Here is a 22,037-nt window from a genome sequence, read left to right as displayed (position 1 = left end):
GTAAAAAAAAAAAAAATAAATACACAAATAAAAATAAATAAAAAAAATAAGATTTAACAAAATAAAAAGAAATAAAAAAATGAATTTAAAATATAAAATTACACCCAAATTGAAATAAATAAATACATTTAAAATAAAAAATAGATTTAAGAAAATAAAGCTTTAAAGAAAATTGGGCTTATAATACTTTATTAAATTACTGTAATGATAACATTTGGTTTCATTATAGAAACACAACATTAATAAAAGAACACTTTGTTCTTTGTGTTTTTTTTATTTCTTTTTTTAAATGCCCTATAAATACTATACAACACATTTTTAAAATAATAATAATAATAGGATAATTTTCATTACTATATTACAGTTATGTCAATCTAATAGAAACAATTTTCCATAATAATTAAATTACTGAATTACAAACAAACTCAAAAGTGTATTACCATTTAAGTAATATTAATAATAAAAAAAAAAAAACTGTTATGAAATGTTATGGAAACATCACAATGCATAATACTGTACTTATGGAAAAAAAGACTTAATATGCAACATATAATTTCTGTAGATTTTGTGTTAAAATATGATACATATTAATACATAGATGATCTATTATTGGGCCACTGTGTCAGATTAATAGAAATTCGGCATAGAGACCTGTTTGAATGGAAGGCAGTGGAGAAGATGCTTCAACGCACTTAGTTTATGCTTATAATATATACTGGAATAAATAAATGAAAACTGTGATTTAACAGCAAGCTGTTGCACTGAAACGCCATCTTTCCATTGACTTTCATGGGTTCATGTGCAGATCGTGACCTTTCCAATATGAGATTCACTCAAACACTGTCAAAAACTCTCTTTTTTAAATATTTTTTTGCAGATTAAAAGACATTTATTTCACAGTAATCTTCTATTCTTAATGTATCTATATGAAACAAATATAATAATAATAATAATAATATATAAAACTTTACATAACACTTTCCATTCCAGTGTACATGTCACCATATTGCTTGTTAACATAAATACAATAGCAATAAAACACGCGTATTGGTATTCCATAGTAACATGAACACCGGAACGGAAAGTCCTCATGAATACATTAATAATAAAGTCAGAGTTGTGTTTTATGGTTTATCTTTGGCACTAGCTGCCAACACAAATGTTTATTTTCGTTCTATTCACTGATGTTTTCTGGGATGTTTTTCTGGATTTTTTGATGACGCTGTTGATCCAGTCTGAATATTTGGGCACGAGGGTGTAAACGCCCGGTTTTCCCGAGCGTCCGCATCCGTCTCCCCAGCTGATGATCCCGTAGAGGAAACTCACGCCGTCACAGTCGCACGCTAACGGACCGCCTGAGTCGCCCTGAACAAATCACACACACATCAAACCATAATAAAAAATACAAAAAGGTAATTGTAATTGTGACTTTCTGAGTATACTGATGTCTTCAGCACGGAAGCCTGTTTACCAGCAGGGAATAATTGTGACTTTTTATCTCACAAATCTGACTTTTTTTTTTTTTTTTTTAAATTGCAAGTTATAAATCTGAATTGTGGAATATAAACACAATTCTGACTTTGTGACTTGCAACTGTGAATTTATATCTCACAATTCTCAGATGAAAAAAAGTCTGAGTTTTGAGATAAAAAGACATAATTATTTTTATAATTTTACATTTATATATATATATTTGCAATGGAAGAAACAGGCTTCCATATATATGAGAGCATTTATTCTATATCAATGTATATATTAATACTAATTATATTAATATTAATCTAAAACAATAACAATTAGACCAGCTTTATTAATGTCATATCCAAATCAGCATTAATTTTTTTTTGATAAACTGCAAGATTAGTTAAAAAACAAATTAATATATATATAAATATATATATATATATATAGATATATATATATATATATATATATATATATATATATATATATATATCAGTACTGTGTTAATATTATGTTAACATTAGTCTAAAAAGTAAAACAATTAGACCTGCTTTATTAATGTCATATAAAATCCAAATCTGAAAAAAATTTAAAATTTACATAAACAGTAAAATACTGTACAGTACTGTAAAGATATACTGATATAAGAATATTTATTGATAAAGAATATTCTATATTTATATACATATATTGGTATTTATATATTAAGATGAATAATATTAATATTAGTGTAAGACTATTAGACAATTAGCCCTGTTTTATTAATGTCATAAAAAAAATCTGTAATCCAATATATATATATATATATATATATATATATATATATATATATATAAATTGAATATTATACTAAGAATATTAATATTAGTATAAAATAACGGGTAACATAATTAGACCAATGTCATTTAAAATCCAAATCTGCAATCCAATAAATAAGATCAGGACACATGATCTGTTGGACTGTTGTTTTGGCGTCTGACCTGACAGGCATCCACACAGGACTCACTGCCCGCACACAGCATCCCTGACCTGACCTCTGACCCGTAGACGTCTGGAGACGAGCACTGATCAAACGGGATGATCTTCACCACTCCCTCCATCAGGTGAGAGTAAGAGTTTGCCCCTAAACACACACAAAAACACACACGCAACAACAATAATGCATTTGTGTGCACATTAAAATAGCTCTGTTCCAAAACCCAGTGAGCAGTTTATCCATTTCACAAATATACATTACCCCATCCTAAAAAACAAGTGCACTGAATAGTATTGAATGTGCACTTGTAGTGTACTTCAGACCTTGTGCACAACTTCAGACCTTAGCAATCTTATTGCCACTTCTGAAAAAAAGGTGCACTTTGTAAAAATGTCAAATTAAGTTTCATGACTGTTTCTTATTGCACTTCTGAAAAAAAGGTGCACTTTGTAAAAATGTCAAATTAAGTTTTATTTACTTTTGTCATGTTTTAAAGAAGTACACTTACTTTGATGTGTTACTGACAAACTAAAGCACAAGTAAACTGCTTGATTATATTTTTTACTGTAGTGTGCTATTCAATATTACATTTAAAAATACTATATTTTAAATGTATTAAATTGCAACTTCAATATTGCAAATATTTAATTGAAAACATAAATGTATTGTTTCAACAGAAATTACATTAAAGTATATTTTAGTTAATCATCAATGCTTGTCAGCACACCCATATTTCAAAGATTAATTATGAAATTACAAATAAAGGTCAAAAACACTCTTACGGTATGCTAATGTATTTAATTTCAATATAAACTATACGACCCACCTAATAGCAACAACATGCAGTTTACGTGTGTGTATCTAATTGTGTATGATCCCTTATATTTCAGCTCACTACAGAGTTAGTGACAGTGAACTCACTCTCGTGCACATGACCCCAGCCTGAGATCTTACAGTACAGAGTTAGTGACAGTGAACTCACTCTCGTGCACATGACCCCAGCCTGAGATCTTACAGCTGGAGTGATCGGGGAACATCATGTCTCTCCCCGGCAGACAGATGGGCCTGATGAAGGGCGTCTTCAGAGCACAGCGTCCCTCCACCTTCTTCAGCTTCACTAGAGCTGCAAAAACAGCTGCTATTACACACAAAACACTTACTGTATGCTACGACACGAGTGCTGCTGTTCAGCGTGTTGAAGCGTGTCTGTTACACACCGGCCCACATGTGTGTGTGTGTTACATACATTTCCTGAGAAGGTTGAAAAAGCACATTTGCACATAATGTGTTGTCTTTGTTCAATCTACCGTGTTGCAGACACCCACATCTGAACAAACCGGGGAATTTTAATGAATAACAAAACAGGGCCTGAAACTCCTGAAACAATTTACAATACTACGAATAAAGTTAATTTCATGTTCAATGAAATGAGGTGCATAACAATCAGAAGGTCAAACTTAATTTTTATATGAGCTATTTAGATTTTTTTATGTTCTCTAGGGCTTGCGGGTTGTTTAAAATGCATAGTACTGTGATTTTACCATTTTCTAGCAATAAACATGCAAAAATAAAAAGTCCATTAAAATTAAATTGACAAAAATGGATAACAAATAAATAAATACACGGGTAACAGTGTTGCCAATTTAGCCTAAAATCTATTTATTACAAAACTTACAAAACTAAAAATGGAAAATTATTAAATAAACACACGATACTAATTAATATTAATGCAATAATATATATGTATGTATGTATGTATGTATGTATGTATATATATATATGTATATATGTATATATATATATATATATGTATATATATATATATATGTATGTATTTATATATATATGTATATATATATATATATATGTATATATATATATATATATATATATATATATATATATATATATATCTCGTCTCAGTTACGTATGAGGTATGTAACCCTCGTTCCCTGAATGAGGGAACGGAGACATAACATCATGACCGATGAATTGGGATCTTGCTTCGATCTTGCTTCGAGAGACCAATCTACTTTGAGTGTAAACTAAACGAGCCAATTGACATGCGATGATCGCATCCAACTGGCGCTGATCACAGCGTGAGTACAACAGGGCAATGGGTGCAACGCATACCAGTTTTTCACGTCTGGCTGCCGAGGGGACGGAGGAGCTCAACAGGGTCTACAATATGGACTCTCTGAAGAGGTTTTAGAAAAGTGACACTAACCGGGGCCTCTCAGTGCCTCTACCCGTTTGAGGTGAGAACACAGGAGGATACTGGCTCCACACGAAGGCTATAGAATCTAGCAAAAGTGTTGGGGGTCACCCAGACAAATACAAATATCTGTCAGCGAGGTGCCACGAGCCAGCGCCCAGGATGATGCAACACTTCTAGTAGAGTGAGCTCGCAACTGGAACGGGCAGAGCACACCCTGTTCCTGATAAGCCAGGGTGATGGCATCCACAATCCAGTGGGCCATCCTCTGCTTAGAGATGGCCTTCCCCTTCTGCCGGCCTCCGTAACAGACAAAGAGCTGGTCTTAGATCCTAAAGCTTTGTGTCCGGTCTACATAGCATCTCAATGCTCGGACGGGACAGAGCAAAGCCAGGGCTGGGTCTGCCTCCTCCAGGGGCAGCGCTTGCAAGTTCACCACTTGGTCTTTGAAGGGTATAGTGGGAACCTTGGGCACATAGCCGGGCCGGGATCTCAGGATTATCTGGGAGTTAGCCGGCCCAAACTCTAGGTACAAATCGTTGTCCGAAAATGCGTGTAGGTCCCCTACCCTACCCTAGGATTAGAGTTTTTATTGATAGAAACTTCAGCTCAGCTGATTGCAAAGGCTCAAATGGGCCCTGCTGTAGTGTTTTGAGCACCAGAGACAGGTCCCAAGAGGGTATAGAGGGGGGCCGTGAAGGATTTAGCCTTCTCGGCCCACTAAGGAACCTGATGACCAGGTCATGCTTCCCTACCAACTTCCCCTCCATGGGGTCATGGTTAGCAGCAATCATAGCAACATAGACTTTAAGGGTGGAGGGAGACAGCCTACACTCCATCCCTTGCTGCAAAAAGGAAAGCACAACCCTGATGAACAGGTTCCACTTCAAGGCATAAGCATGTTTCATAGATGGTGCTCTCACCGTAGTGATGGTGTCAACTACCTCTTGGGGTAGGTCACCTAGAACCTGGTGTATTTTTTTATATTTTGTATTTATATGTATGTATGTATGTTAACTCCTGAAGGTAGGATTGTTCAAGAATGCAAATTAGACAGAACTCTTTAATTGAACTTCAATATAAAGTTCATTAAGTAGTTCCCTGATTTTAGTTTAAAGCACTAGCTGTTATATTTTCTGCTTTTGGAGTCCAAACTCACCGATATCGTTTAAGGTCGGCTCAAACTGGGTGTAATGCGGGTACAAAATATAGTCCTGAACAGCAAAAGTCCTGGTGTTGGGACCGGTGTCGTTAAAGTAGTGCTGACCGAGAACAACCCGAATCTGTGACTTTAATGGACTGAGAAAGAGAGGTTCACTGTTATACAGCTGTATGGAGTTATACTGAAGCTAGAACTCCACAGAAATGCATAAAGAGCACAGATATACACATACTTGCGCAGGAAGCAGTGAGCGGCAGACACGATCCAGCAGGAGGAGACCAGTGTTCCTGCACAAAACTCATCTGCGATGTACAGCGCTGCCATCCAGGGGTGAGCGCCAGGTAATGCAGACGTCCCGAACAGGATACGACCCCGACTGATCCGCTTCTCCTGCCGCTTCCCGCACGACAGAGTCCTGGTGGGACTGCGGGACGGCCGCGGGGCCATGGCGATGATGGGACTTCTGGGGCCGGCTGACCGAAACAACAGAGACAATTATTATATTTATTATTATATTATTCATTTATTATAATCCTGATTGAAGCATATGAAGGATTATATCACTTAAAATAAAATGCAACAAAAAGTACAGTCTTTGTATTTGATTTGTTTTAGCTGTCTGCTATAACTGAAAAATAACTGCAATAACAGCAGAAATTTACTGTAATATGTCCAATTTTTTCAGTATAAAAAAAATAAATAAAAATAAGATTAAAATAAATGACTGATAATTACATTAAAGCAAAAAATAAGCATTTAAAGCAAACAAATAGTCTATTAAAATTAAAATAAAATAAATAAATAAATAATAACATTAAAATAAATTAAATAAAATAGATTAAAATAAATAAATAATTTTAATAAATAAACAAATAAACATCAGATTAAAACTAAATAAATGTAATAATTTGATTAAAATAAATTTGTAAATAAATGAATAAGTAATAAATAATTAAATATTAGATCAAAAGAAAAAGAAAAATGTATTAAAATACATAATTAACAATAAGTAAACATTAGATTAAAACAAGTAAATAAATTAATAAATAAAAAATAAAATAAAAAGTAAATAAATAAATGACTATAACGGCTCTAAAATGAAAAGGGAAAAATTATAGAAAACCTCAGCACTTTAGTATTTGCTGTTGTTTTCACTTCAAAACAATTAAGAAACTTTCAAAACTTGAAGTTTTTGTTGTTAGGATTTTATAATGTTTTTGGAAGAGGTCTAATCTGCTCACCAGGGCTGCATTTATTTGATCAAAAATACAGTAAAAACAGTAATATTGTGAAACAATATTATAATTTAAAATATCTGTTTTCTATGTGAATATCTGTTGAAGTGCAATTTATTTCTGTGATGCGCAGCTGTATTTTCAGCATCATTACTCCAGTCTTCAGTGTCACATGATCTTCAGAAATCATTCTAATATGCTGATTTGCTGCTCAAGGAACATTTCTGATTATTATCAATGCTGAAAATATTTTTGTGGAAACCGTGATACATTTTATTTTTCAGGATTCACAGATGAATAGAAAGTTCAAAAGAACAGCATTTATTTAAAATAGAAATCTTTTGTAACATTATAAATGTCTTTACTGTCATTTTTGATCAACTGAATGCATGCTTGTATGGAAAGTATTAATTTTAAGTTCTGAATGCTGATGTACACCAGATGTATAAGCAGTAAGAGTGAAGATGTGACGCTCAGAGCGGTCTGATTGTGCTACAGCGTCTCTGAATATGATTAACAAACTCAATCTTCATGGCGTTCCAGGCACATGATGTCAAACGCTCACAACCAATAAAATCTAGAGCTTCAGGCGACGCTGGGTGAGATTTGCTCTTCCCACTCCTGAGAGAGTCTGTGGGATTTCTAGAGAACTGTTTAGGAAAGGTTTCTTGTTTAGTACAATTGTGAGTCATGAGGATTGTTCTAGAGAAGCTCAGGATCTGCTGTGTTTGTGTGTGGTTTCACTGACACACTGGTTTGGAGCAGGGCTTGATGTCGCAGTACTCCCACGAAACGGCTCGCCCCATCATCGTGTAACACCACGGCAGCTTATCTTGATCAGGATTCCTGCCAAATCAAGGAAACATCTCAGACAGCACTAGAACACAATCACAAAATAATAGAAAAACACCACAAACACACGATTCCTGTCTGAAATCTGTGCCGGATTACAACTGTTTGTTTATGTCCCAGCCTGTTTTCACATGCATGAATGATTCTGAAGACATTGTAATCCTGATCCACTCCTTTGCAGATTGTAAGTTAAATTATACATTTTGAAGACTACTTTTTGTCATTAAGACCAAAACTTTAGACATTCGATTCAAACTATTTGTTATTTGTATATATATACTGTATATAAATTATTTATTTACACATTGTTTATATATATATATATATATATATATATATATATATATATATATATATATATATATAAATATAATTTGCATGATTTATCTATCTCTATGTATTTATTGTTATCTATTTATCCATTTATTTATCTAATTTATTATACATTTTATACACACACACACACACACACACACATTTTTAACTATAGAATTACACTAATTAAGTGACTGTTTGAATTAATTATATGTATTTATTATTAATTATTCATATTGTATATGTTTAACTACACAGTAACTGTACTCCTAACTATTTAGATATTTGAAATATATTTATTTATTTCAGCTATTTATTCAGCTATTTTCATCTATTTGTTTTTTATTTTCATTTAATTTAACTTGATGATGTACTACAATAAGGAAAAAAATAAACAACATAAATACAACAACATACTAACACTTTAACTACAGTTAAAATGAAAACAAAAATTATGAAAATAAAAACTAATACAAAATATTAATAAAAACTATGAAAGTACTCAGTGATACTAAACTTATACTGGTTGTTGCATGTGATCTTCTGGTCTCTAGATACGTCTATGGGATTTTTTCACCTGTTTTATTGAGGGAAAACCGATGTTCAGTTGCTTAGGAAAGTGAAAACATGCAGTTATGTGTCAAAGTATATGACTCCTTCAAACTGGTGTCAGTTCCCGAGTAAAAGCTGAAGGCCCTGCACAGGAGCAGGCGTGAGGAGACGAGCAGTCACCTGCAGAAGGCGTGTTCCCCGAGGCCCCTGCGGGCGGCGCTCTCCACCGTCTCCAGTGTCAGTTCAGAGAACAGCAGATCTGAGTTCCACGGCAGACAAGACGAGCCCGAGACCGTGACACTGGCCACACCGCGGTACAGAGCACCTGAATCACGGTAACACTGCTCTTCTGGGTCTGATGACACACACATACACACAAACACGGGGAAATATTATAAGACTGTACATGCGTGTATGTCTGTGTAATACAGTTTTTACTATATATATAATTTTTAAATATAATTACACTAATTAAATGGGTAACACTTTACAATAAGGTTCATTAGTTAAACATAGTTAACTACTTTAGTCAACATGAACTAAGCATGAAAAAATACTTCTACAGCATTTATTAATCTTAGATTATGTTCATTTCAACATTTACTAATGCATTATTAAAATCAAAAGTTTTTGTTAAGATTAGTTAATGCACTGTGAATTAACAGGATCTACACATGAACAACTGTATTTTCATTAACTAACATTAACAAAGATTAATAAATACTGTAATAAATGTGTTGTTCATTGTTTGTTTGTGTTAGCTAATACATTAACTATCATTAACTAATAAAACCTTATTGTAAAGTATTTTTACAAAACCCTGTTTGACTCTGTGTGTGTGTGTGTGTGTGTGTGTGTGTGTGTGTGTGTGTGTGTGTGTGTGAGTGTGTTTGTACTCACTAATGTTACAGTATTGTCCATTATATCCAGATATACATCCGCACACCTCTTCACCAGTGGCCTCAATCATCCTGCAGACTCCGTTATTTTCACAGCGATTTCTCGAACACACTAAACACACACACACACACACACACACACACACACACACACACACACACACACACACACACACACACACACACACACACACACACACACACAGACAGAAGAATGTCTAGCAGGAATACAGCAGTAGCTGCAGGTGATCAGGTGTCAGTTGTTCATTTACCTGTGTAACGTGCACGCTCACAGCTCACCCCTCCACTGAGGCATGTGCACAGCTCTACGGAGCGCAGGTAGATTCGTCCCCACGAGTCACCAATGTCATAGTACTTCAGATGCAGGGGCTCGTAGCACTTCTCTACAAAACAAACCACAGAAACGAACCCAAGCATCAGAACAAACCCTCCTGACTCTCCCACCCATCAGAACTCGACCGATATCAGATGACAGACAACATAAAGGACACAAAACCTTCACGGATCACAGGTGATTCATGTGATTCTGTGCTAGAAAAATGAAGCTCTAATACACACTTTATTCTCCTGCATGTGAACAGATCCAACACCATAATTGATAATTACTACTGTTAAGGTAATTATCATTACTGCAGACTTAGATGGAACTATAATTAACTGCTTCAGAATTAAACAAAATATGATGATAGATAGATAGATAGATAGATAGATAGATAGATAGATAGATAGATAGATAGATAGATAGATAGATAGATAGATAGATAGATAGATAGATAGATAGACTTAATTGCATGTTAATTGCAATTAAATGAAAATGTATTACTTTAAATTGATATTAAATGCAGTTAGTTGAACTATGTGTTTTTGACCCACTTAAGTAGGACTTAAGCGCATCTTTATAAGTAATTATGTAATTGCTTGTATTGTCTTTGAAATATGGTTAAAGTATCACTGAATGTACTGACAAGCATTTATGATCAACTAAAATATACTTGAATACAAGATTCAATAGAACATCTCCAGGTTACGTATGTAACTATGCTTCCTCAAGGGAAAGAGACGCTGCATCGAGAAAACGCTTTGGGAACGCCCCTGCGTGACTGCGTTCTGAAGTACGTGTAAAACAGCCCAATGGAGCAACGAGGAGCAGCGGGTCATGAGCGGGATGACATGAGCAACCAGGAAGTATAAAAGCGCATCTGGTAGATGCGCAAGTTAGCTTCGATGAAGTAGCGCCTGCAGGGATGCAGGGAGTATGGCAAAGAGACGCAGCGTCTCGTTCCCTCTGGAAACCATGGTTACATACGTAACCTGGAGAAGTTCCCCTTCAGGAACTCGAGCTGCGTCGAGAAAACACTTTGGGAACAAGAATACCCACTGCGCCATACGAGCAAGTCCCTGCCTGTGTGTGTATTTCTTGAGCACATCACGAAGAGAGAACTTGGGACCCTGGGGTAGATGCCAGGTCTAGGTTATAGAAGCGGACAAAGGTGTGCGGAGAGGACCAGGCCGCCACAGCACAAATGTCCTGCAAGGCTACACCCAAGTTGAAAGCCTTGGAGGCGGCCATACTCCTGGTTGAGTGCGCTCTGACCCCTATAGGGGACGGGAGGCCAGAGCACTCGTAGGCTAGTGAGATGGCCTCGACCACCCACCTACTCATAGTCTGCTTGGTCGCGGGAGATCGTTTCTTTGGTGGACCAAAACAAACAAACAGCTGATCTGCCTTACACCACGGGGCAGCTCTGTCTGCGTAAGCGTCCAGTGCTCAAACTGGACAAAGCAGATTAAGCCTTTCTTGGCCTACTTCCTGGAACGGAGGAGTACAGAATGCCTGAAGTACTATGGGCCCTGGTGAAGAAGTGGGCACCTTAGGGACATACCCGACCCTTGGGTAAAGAAATGCCCTAACCATGCCTGGAGCAAATTCCAGGCACAAAATAGAAAGTGCCTGGAGATCCCGATCCTTTTAAGTGAGGAAATAGTGAGGAGAAAAACAGTCTTGAGCATGAGAAACTTGACTGGAACTTCTTCTATGGGTTCAAAGGGGACAATGCACAAGCCCTCCAGAACCACAGCCAGGTGCCATGAGGACACCTTAATGCACTGTACTGGCCTCAGCCTCAGGGAGCAACGGAGGAAACGCGTGACAAGTGGGTGTCTTCCCAATGATTGACCACCCAGAAGGGCGTGGTAAGCGGCTAAGGCCGCCACGTATACCTTTAAAGTGGAGGGAGATAACCCTGCAGAGAATCATTCCTGCAAATCTCCAGAACTGTATCAACTGGGTAGTTGACTGCGTCTTGCAGTCGCTGTCCGCACCAAGAAGTAAACAGTTTCCACTTCAAGGCGTACAGTTTCCTCGTAGATGGAGCTCTGGATTGGAGAATGGTCCCGACAACCTCAATTGAGAGACCAGATGCTAGGAGCTGTGCCCCCTCAGGGGCCATGCCCACAGCTTCCACAACTCCGGGCGGGGGTGAAGAATGGTGCCCCCCGCCTGAGAGAGGAGGTCCCCCCTGATCGGAATCTCCAGTGGAGAGTCGTCGAGGAGGGACACCAGATCCGAGAACCATACTCGGGCTGGCCAAAACGGGGCTACTAGCAGCAGACGGACCCTGTCTGGGCGTACTCTCTCCAGAACTCCTGGGAGCAGAATGAAAAGTGGAGCTGGATGCGTGAGGGAGAACCAGAGTGGACAGTCTATCGTTTCCTGCGACACAAATAGATCCACTTCCGCCTGGCCAAACTCCTTCCAAAGGAGCTCCACCACCTCTGGGTGGAGTCTCCATCCCCTGGGCCTCAGCCCCTGCCTCGACAGGATGTCTGCCCTCTGATTGAGATACCCAGGAATATACACCGCTCTTAGTGAGAGGAGCTTCCCCTGAGCCCACAGAAGGATCTGGCGCGCCAGCTTGTACAAGGGGCATGAACACAGACCCCCCCTGCCGATTGATGTAGGAGACCACCGATGTGTTGTCTGTGCGGACAAGCACATGATGTCCCCTTAGGTCTGGAAGGAAGTGTGTCAGAGCTTGAAACATGGCCAGCATCTCCAGGCAGTTTATGTGCCACGTGAGATGATGGCCTTCCCACAGACCCTGGGCAGAGTGGCCACTCATGACCAACCCCCAACCCGTGAGAGAGGCATCTGTCATTAGCGTTACACAATGACAAGGATCTCCTAACATCGGGCCTTGAGCAAGGAACAAAATTTTCTTCCACATGTCTAAGGCACGTAAGCATCGCTGCGTGACCTTGATCATGCAAAGCGGATTCCCCCTCAAGGAAAATCCCTTGGTTCTGAGCCACCACTACAAGGGTCTCATGTACAGCAGGCCAAAAGGTATCACATTACACTCTTCACCCACAAGACAAAACACCCTATAAAACCAGGAGACAATCATTCACCCACCTTCTCTTACTCTCTTGACTGTCGCGAGGATTGATTCGATGCGAGCAGGACACAAACGTACCTGCATCGTGGTTGAATCCCACACCACGCCTAAATAAGTGGTTCTCTGTAGTGGAGAAAGCACATTTTTCTTGATGTTTAGTCTTAACCCCAGCTCTCTCATATGGGCAAGGATGACATCTCAATGCTGAGCCGCCATCTGCTCCGATTGAGCTAGTATTAACCAATCGTTGATATAATTGAGTATGTGGATGCCCTGGAGTCGCAGAGGAGCCAGAGCAGCATCCACACACTTTGTGAAAGTCTGGGGTGAGAGTGATAGGCCAAAGGGAAGAATTCGATAATGGTATGCTTCACCCCCGAAAGCAAACCTCAGGAGCTTCCAGTGTTGAGGAAGAATGAAAAAAACATGGAAATAAGTGTCTTTGAGATCTATCGTAACAAACCAGTCCTCGGACTGGATTTGAGATACTATCTGCCTGATAATGAGCATCTTAAACCGAAGCCATTTGATAGTGTGGTTCAGAAGATGGAGATCTAAGATCGGACGCAACCCTCCATCCTTCTCCGGAACGATGAAGTAACAGCTGTAAAACCCCCAATGCCCTTGAGAGAGAGAGAGGCAGAACATGTTCTATGGCCCCCTTCCTCAAGAGAGTATCTACTTCTTGTTCCATTATCGGAGCCTGCTCGGGGCCCACTAGTGTGGGAATGACCCCATTGAAATGAGGCAGACGAGAACCGAACTGGATTCTGTAACCTTCCTCTACAATCTGCAGGACCCATTTTGAGACATTTGGTAGAAGTTTCCACGCTGTTAAAAAAATCTACTAAGGGAACCAGCTTCTCGAGGCTGGCCTCTGGTGTTATTAGAGGAGCCAGTTCCGTGCCCTGAAGCAGATGACAAGCAGGGAACAACCGACCCGACTGCTGTAGCACACTCACTCGAGGGGATGAGCTCTCCCGTGCTGTACCGTCGCCGGGCAGCAGCTGGGAATTTCGCTCATTGGAGCTCACTGAGCCCTGAAGCACCGAGGGTGGCAGGGAGGAACACAACGTCTGTAATGTCGTTCGCTCGGCAATGATTTCTTCACTGATTTAGGCATGAATGAATGCTTGTGACTGACTGACAACAGTAGGAATGACACATACACAGAGTGCTACTGAAGAGCAGAAGCTAACTTGCGCGTCTGCCGGATGCGCATTTATGCTTCCTGGTCGCTCATGTAAACCCGCTCATGACATCCCACTGCTCCATTAGGCTGTTTTACACATACTTCAGAATGCGGTCACGCAGGGGCATTCCCAAAGCGTTTTCTCGATGCAGCTCGAGTTCCTGAAGGGGAATTTAAATGTTTTTTTGCAATGTGTAATGAAGTTATGAAGTAATTTAGAACATTTAAAATACATTAACTTTAAATGTAAAATTGACTAACACACTACAGTTAAAATGATAATTAGGTACTTTATACTGTATGTGGTTTAGTATGTTAGTCAACACATCAAAATAAGTGCAATTCTTTAAAACATGATAAAGGGTTATTAAAACAATGATTTAAAATGTACTTTAAAGAAACTTTTAATATGACATTATAACAAAGGTAAATTTTTAAAAGTGTACTTAATTACAGTATGTTTAGAAACAGTCATGAAAGTTTATCTCTTTAAGTCACTTAAGTGGTCTTTTATTTCTTCATATTATATTAGCTGCAAGTACATATTTTTAAAACTACAATTTTAAGATTTGAAGTACACTACAAGTGCACACCAAAAAGTCATAATCACACTGTATTTATCAATGCATTATATAAATATTTCCTCTTTGTGTGTGTTTGACTCACTCTTTTCACACAGAGCTCCCGTGAATCCATCAGGACAAACACAATCAAAAGAGTTCAGATAAGCGGCTGTCGCACAAATGCCGCCATTTAAACACGGATTCTGCTGACAGAGACTCGGGCCGCGACGCGGAGGAAGAAACCCTGAGCAGAGGAGGAGATAAATACAGCAAAACTTGCTTATCATCATTACTGGAGAGCTGATTCACTGTGCAGCTTTCACTGTTCACTCACTTCACAAACGCCAAATGAGTCACTGAGCCATAGACTGTATCTGTTTTCCAATCATAAACAAATGCAGTCTCCATCACTCTCAACCACAATTACAGAAGTGCAGTTAAATACAGTACAGAAGCTTTTCTGCCCATTCAAACTCACAGAGCACATTGTGTATTGAAGTAATTTGATAATCAAGTTAAAAATATATATCTAAAGTCTTGTATAGGAAACCAAATAAGCCACTTGTGATCTTTTAAACAACCAGTGCATGACGCTCCTGTTTGTGAGCGTATACACACATTGTGTGTTTGAACCAGAGCACAAACTCTGTGCATCTGCTGTTGTAAACATGGAGGTCTGGTGGAGTGCATCTCACAAACAAAGCCTGTCATTTATGTATGAACATAAACAGCTCCCACTGAAAGTCAAACATCCTGGTAAACCCACATTTTCTGCCATGAATCCACTAAATTTAAACATGTTTAAGTTTAGTTATGTTTAAAAGTTATGTTTAATTCAGTTCCATGGAGTGTGGTTTTTGTTAAGTAAAATGGTCAAATTTTTTTACATTTACATAGATTTATGTTTTAAATTATTTAAGCCTCAACTGAAATGAGTTTAAGTTAAAGTACTAAAATTAATAAAACTTTATAAAAATAAATCACAATAGTTATTTTTGCTTTAAATAAGGTCTTTATGATATAACATTTCATCATTCTTTTCACCAGTTTCAATGTCACAAAATAAAAAAAACTTATACTAGCCTAAATAAAAAAAAAAGCTCACTGATTAAAAGTAAACAGTCAGCGATTTAAGAATAAGAAGCTAATTACAAGCAAGAGGACACAAGAACTACAGGAATACGAAATACTACATACATTTAATAAAGTGATCAAATGTATAGAAAAACTACATATTCCTCACGGTGTAAACTAAATATATATTTCATCTTATTAAAGTTGCAAAAGTGATTTAGTCAAGAGCAGTGAGAGATTTTCTCCCTTCTGTTGTTTGATTAACTTGAATGACAGACAGCAGGAATATTAGACTGCTGTCACTTTAAGAGCTGCCAAGATCCAATATACTGTCATACATGAATTTTCTTTCTCGGCTGTTTGCTTTCACTTGAGACCTAAATTAGTATGTTATGAGGATACTTGCAAAGACAGGCATTTTGATACGTGCATGTGTGTGTATTTAACTGTTAAAGGCCTATAAAACAGCAAAAATAATTTTGTTCAATTCTCCCGTGCTCTATGTGTTTCCCCTCTGACAGTGCTCAGAAACATTCTCAGTGTGCACATATAGCGAAATGAGTTTCTCTTTCACTGCTGATTGCATTTCAACGGCTTAAAAATCACTTTTTTTTTTAAATGCAATGCTTAAAAATGTGTGCAAACGCTAAGTGTTTCCTGACCACGTAGCATAGCAACGTCACGTGAGCGTGTAACTGCGATCAAAATCTCTCCCGATTGACAATTTTCTACCGGTTAATTGTGTCTACTGGTATATCCCCCACTCCTAAGATATTTGTTAGCCGTGCTCTATGTGTTTTTAACTAGATTTTACTGTGCTTCAACATAACAAACATCAAACATAATTAATCCAATGTTTTTAACTAGATTTTACTGTGCTTCATTTTATTAAACATCACACATTTTGAATCGAATTGGTGCTAATTACTGTTTGGTTCCGCTGCCTGGTAATAAATGGGAGCAAATACTAGTGATGAGATATCTAATGCAAGCTCTATCTTTACAGACGGATGTAGCAGAAAGATGGCTGACTTAATCTTTTTAATGGGAAAAAAAGATGATTTCTCACCATTAAAGAGTCGTGCTTGTGAACTGCAGAATCCCCACTTCTGGTCACGGTCAAAGTTGTGTGTGAGAGAGCACCTATAACACAAGACCAACCCAAAACACAATGAGCCTGACACACATCTGAAACACTCCAGGCCTGAGTAGAGATCAAACAGACTAAAACAAGGGTCACAGACACCAATATGAACCCACTGCATTTATGGAGTAACGCAATATTGTAATGCATTACTTTTAAAAGTAACTTTCCCCAACGCTGTATTATATATATATATATATATATATATATATATATATATATATTGGGAACTTGTCAGGTGATAAATGGAAAACAGCTGTGCAATGGTTCTTCAAAATATCCTAGCATGAGGGTTTGGGAGAAAACCACAGTAAACTGACAGATTTGTTCAGTTATTGGAAGCAAATCCAAGAGAACCACCATGTCTCAACAACAAGTCAACCCTCCTGTAGATTTCTGGAGTGAATCCTGAGAGAAGAGTTGCTTCATACGGATATCTGCACACACTTGTTGAGCTGCAGTGATGTGACATTAATAACGCGCTGCTTCTTTCATCTCTCGTCACGTGTTTATGACATCGGTAAATGTGTAGTCATCTGCTCCACTCGCTGGGTTAAGTTTGGGTTGGGTAAAGGTTACTCAAGCTCTCTGATTAGGGTTACATCAGATTCTGAGTTTGGGTTGATGTTACAGGGATGTGGGTTTGGATTAGTAAAGGCTTGGCTATGGGCTGGTTAAGAAACTGGTTTAAGATTGGTGGTCAATCTTGAAAATTAAAACGAATTAGATCATGTAATCCAGTGCTATTTTAGTATCATTAAAATACCATTACAGTTTTGACTAGTATTAATTTGGATTCATTTTTATTGGATTTTTTATTTTTTATGTATTTATGTATGTATTTATTTTTAGCTTATTTTAGTTTTAGTTTATGCAACACGGTGAAGTAAAGTTTGCCATTTCTTTCAGTTAAGGTTTATTTTATTTTATTGTAATAAATGTAAGGTAATATACCTGATTCAGACTTGTTTTAATCTAGAATGTGTTGTTCATAACTTTTTAGTAGGTTCGGGATATTTAAGGTTGATTCCAGGTTGAAATATGCTATTAAGCGTTTCAGTACGGTAATGTACAGTATATATATATATATATATATATATATATATATATATATATATATATATATATATATATATAAATGTAAAGTTATTCAATTTCAGCTAGTTCCAAAGGCAAGACTTCTCATTTTCATTTAGCTTACATAAGTCAAACTAAAACTGAAATAAAAAGTAAATGACAAATACACATTACAACATAACTAAAACATTCACTAAAATGAAAAATGAAAAAATAAATATTGGAATGGATCACAAAGACCCAGTAATAACATACAGATTAAAGAAACTGTATGATTAGCAGTGCTCTAAACTGGGCAACATATTACAATATAGGCTTGATTTGTTGACACTTTTTTATGATATTGACAGCTGATTGGGGACAAAATCATATATACCGTGTATATATATATATATATATATATATATATATATATATATATATATATATATATATATATATATATATATATATATATATTATTCCAGTTTTGTTTGTTTTATTTCAAACAAAAACAGTGTTTTCTATGGTTTTTAGTTTACTATAATAACCCTGGTTTTGGCTTACAAAGGATTTGGGGCTGGTCAGAATCAGAAAAGTTTGTCTGACTAAAGAGCTGGCTTGAACTGGTTAATGTGGGTTAACCATCTCAAACCAGATCTTTTGCTTACCCAAACCCAGATTCTAACCCATCCCAAACAGATCCTCAAAATCCGGTTTTGCTCTGTCGGACCTACGACTGAGCTCAGTTATGATCTGATTGCATTTCCTCGGCTGATTTGTTGGTTGGTTAAACAGATAAACATGGATCTGAGAGGAGTACACTATTATTGGTAACTGTAAACAAACATGCAGATTCTTTGTGAGTCTGGTAGTGATTTAGTCGTAGGTATGAGCTGCAGTTTTGGGCCTTGAGATCACTTTGACATTAAGACCTGAGACTGGGTTTGATGGTCAGCGGTTTAAGGGTTATTTCTCTGCTTTATTGCTGTATGTAACATACAAAAATAACGCATACATACTGTAGATGTGTGTTAGCACATACCAGGCTTTGTGGGAGTTCATAGAGATACACTGGTGATAAATCACTCCACCAAAACGAAAAGGAAACTTGCACTCTTTGCCATCTGTTGTGAGAACTACAACACACACACACACACACACACACACACACACACACACACACACACACACACACACACACACACACACACACACACACACACACACACACACATCCAGTAAACCAAGAGCTATTAGAAACAGAAACTCTGAGAGCAACTGGAAAACAGTTCATACATGTACATTACATTTACATTTAGCAGACGCTTTTATCCAAAGCCACTTACAAATGAGGACAATGGAAGCAATCAAAATCAACAAAAGAGCAATGATGTGCAAGTGCTATAATAAGTCTCAGGTAGCTTAATGCAGTGCACGCAGGAAGTTTTTTTATTTTTTTAAATCATATAATAAATAAAAAGAAAACAGAAAAGAATAGAGCAAACAAGTGTTAGAGGCCTTTTTTGCTTTTGTTAATTGTATAGTAAATAAAAATAAAATAGATAGAATGCAAAAAGATTAGTTTTTTTTTTTTTTTTTTTCAAGAAAACAAGCAGCTAGTAAATAAATAGAGTGCAAGTCTAAAATTCCTCATACCTTTCTGGGTTACAGTGTTGGACTGTCCAGAAACTAATATATCAATACCAGATGGCTGCTTGCGCTGAGAGAGAGAGAGAGAGAGAGAGAGAGAGAGAGAGTATGCCAAGTTGTACGCCAAATTACTAGCATTCAGCAAACCTCATATGGGACACTCACCGATCCAGCACACTGCAAACGGGGCAATAAACCAAGACTTATCAGGGTGAGAAGAAGAAGAAACTCTCGACGAGTCAGAACTGGAGAAAACACAGGCATTTTTGTATGAGCTCTGCTCCCTCTGCGTGCCAGATCCTTGGACGAGTTTCACCAGGACTCAAAGCAAATGAAGTCCGTCCCAAAAGCAAGTGTCATCTGTGGGATTCCTCCATTATATCCCGGGGCGATGGATGCGTGGAGGCGCACCGCGGGAGTGATCACACCTGGCGCAGCGGACAGACCCAGCCCAGCGCGAGCCTGTGATGAAATCCCGATCCTCATGCTTTGATTTCTGGATGGTTGTCAGTGACAACGGAATCCACCCACCTGTGATGTTGCGCGCATGGGAGAGAGAGAGGGGGGTGGGGTTGAGAGAGAGAGAGGGAGAGAGAAAGAGGTGGGTGGAGGGGGTTGTTGGGGAGAGAGAGAGACTCCAAGAAGTGGATGGAGTTCGAGGCGCGTCAGATCAGGAACGCAGTTAATTATTCATAGAAACTCTCAGCAGAGCAAATTCCTCGCCTCCATAAAAGTGTGCATAGAGGAGAATATGAAAATAAGAGCCATGGTATTCTGCGTTATAATAATAACAACAACAATAATGATTAGTTTTATAGTTAACAACAACAAAATATTTAGAGTAGTAAGAGCAGAATTACTCATCAATTACATCAATTCCTCAGTTTGGCAAGGAGGCCAGCTCTAGGAAGAATCCTAGTGTTTCCAAACTTATTCCATAATGGATAATAGAGGCTAAATGCTTCTCTGAATCTTCAATGCAGCAGAATTATTATTATTATTATTATTTTCTGAACTCTTCTGCAGATGTGTGACTTGATGCAATCCTGTCTCTGAGCTATACATGCAGTTCTTTGACCTCAGGGCTTGGTTTTCTCTCTGATTTTCAGCTGTAAGACCTTTTATTGAGAGGTGTGTGCCTTTCCAAATCATACCCATTCAAATTAATTTACACAGGTTAACTCCGGTGAACGTGATTACACCAAGTGCAGCATGTTCCTGGATCAGCATCCTTGTTGATCCTGGAAAAACATTCCAATCAACCAATCAGAAATGAGGGATAAGTTTTCAAGAAATGTCAGTTTTAGGCTCACAGACAGGGTTACATGCTTCTACACCCTTCTTATTAACCATAATCATTTCCCTCTGATTTTAGGAATAAATTATGGGTAGGGTTAGGTTTAGGGGTAGGGATTGGGTTAGGTCTATATTTTTGGACAGTAATGTTAATCCAGGATCAACAAAAGATGTTGATCCAGGAACATGTCTTACTTGGCAAAATCACGGTGACCGGTTAACTCCACTTGAAGTGTAGTAACATCTACAAGCAATATGAATGCTCCAGAGCGAGATTTCAAGTGTCCCAGAAAAGGGTATGCATACTTATGCAATGCACCATTTCAGTTTTTTATTTCTAATAAATTTGCAAAGTTGTTACAAACCTGTTTTTTGCTTTGTCATTATGGTGTATGGAGAGAGATTATACTGATCCCATCAAAAGAAAAATTCATCAAAATGAAAATTAGGCTAAGTTTTACTCTCCCCCGAGACATCCCAAATGTATATGACTGTCTTCTTTCAGACGAATCTAGTCGGAGTTATATTAAAAATTGACTTTGATCTTTCAAGCTCCATCATTTCACTCAGCGGGTGTTGCATTCCTTCAGTCCAAAAGACCTGAAATAAAAACCGCCCTTCCCTAAAATAAGTGTCTCACATGGCTCCGGGGAGTGAACAAAAGCCTTCTTTAGTGAATTGATGCATTTTTGTAATAAAAATATCCATATTCAAAACGTAATAATCACTTTAATCTAGCTTGCGCCAACAGTTGTACACTGAAGCAGTTCCGGGAGCATGATGTATGGAGGTCAGCACTGTGCATGCGCCGGTGAGTCTCATGAAAACCAACGTTTGTTTACAGGATCAAAAGAAGCAAAGTTTCCTTACTTTAGCAAAGGAAAACCAGTCTCCTCTTGGCTTTTATCGAAATCTTCCGGCATTCCTCTTTAAAAATCCTTGTTTTGTACTTCTAATTATAACTTGTATT

The 22,037-nt window shown here is 37.6% G+C and overlaps 1 protein-coding gene across 2 annotated transcripts; it reads right to left on the bottom strand.

Moving 5' to 3' along the window:
* Positions 1-276: 276 nt before the first annotated feature.
* LOC109112946 (hepatocyte growth factor activator-like) lies at positions 277-21,198 on the bottom strand. Of its 2 annotated transcripts, XM_042761211.1 has the most exons (14): positions 19,937-21,198; positions 19,778-19,841; positions 19,164-19,257; positions 16,988-17,061; positions 14,948-15,088; positions 9,943-10,074; positions 9,672-9,782; positions 8,952-9,126; positions 7,801-7,898; positions 6,050-6,290; positions 5,815-5,954; positions 3,423-3,563; positions 2,445-2,587; positions 278-1,365 (listed from the first exon to the last, which is right to left on the bottom strand). In XM_042761211.1, exons 1-14 carry the CDS (start codon positions 20,033-20,035, stop codon positions 1,144-1,146), a joined length of 1,875 nt encoding a protein of 624 aa, XP_042617145.1. In that variant the 5' UTR covers positions 20,036-21,198; the 3' UTR covers positions 278-1,143. The 2 variants fall into 2 exon arrangements, with proteins under 2 accessions (XP_042617146.1, XP_042617145.1); XM_042761212.1 differs by lacking the exon at positions 14,948-15,088 and having other exon boundaries at positions 277-1,365.
* Between the last annotated feature and the right edge of the window lie 839 nt (positions 21,199-22,037).

Source organism: Cyprinus carpio, chromosome A7, assembly GCF_018340385.1.
Source record: "Cyprinus carpio isolate SPL01 chromosome A7, ASM1834038v1, whole genome shotgun sequence".
Classification (NCBI taxonomy): Eukaryota; Metazoa; Chordata; class Actinopteri; order Cypriniformes; family Cyprinidae; genus Cyprinus; species Cyprinus carpio.
Note: the sequence above shows the minus strand (reverse complement) of the source record. Positions and strands in the feature narration are given on the sequence as shown.

What these genes read in the sequence shown, in the direction of transcription:
- LOC109112946 (XM_042761211.1), bottom strand. Translation starts at nt 20,035, where the DNA reads ATGCCTGTGTTTTCTCCAGTTCTGACTCGTCGAGAGTTTCTTCTTCTT. An exon ending in GTTTGCAGTGTGCTGGATCG is followed by an intron (nt 19,842 to 19,936) that starts GTGAGTGTCCCA and finishes TCTCTCTCTCAG; the next exon opens with CGCAAGCAGCCATCTGGTAT. An exon ending in GGGAGCTCTGTGTGAAAAGA is followed by an intron (nt 10,075 to 14,947) that starts GTGAGTCAAACA and finishes TTTGTTTTGTAG; the next exon opens with AGAAGTGCTACGAGCCCCTG.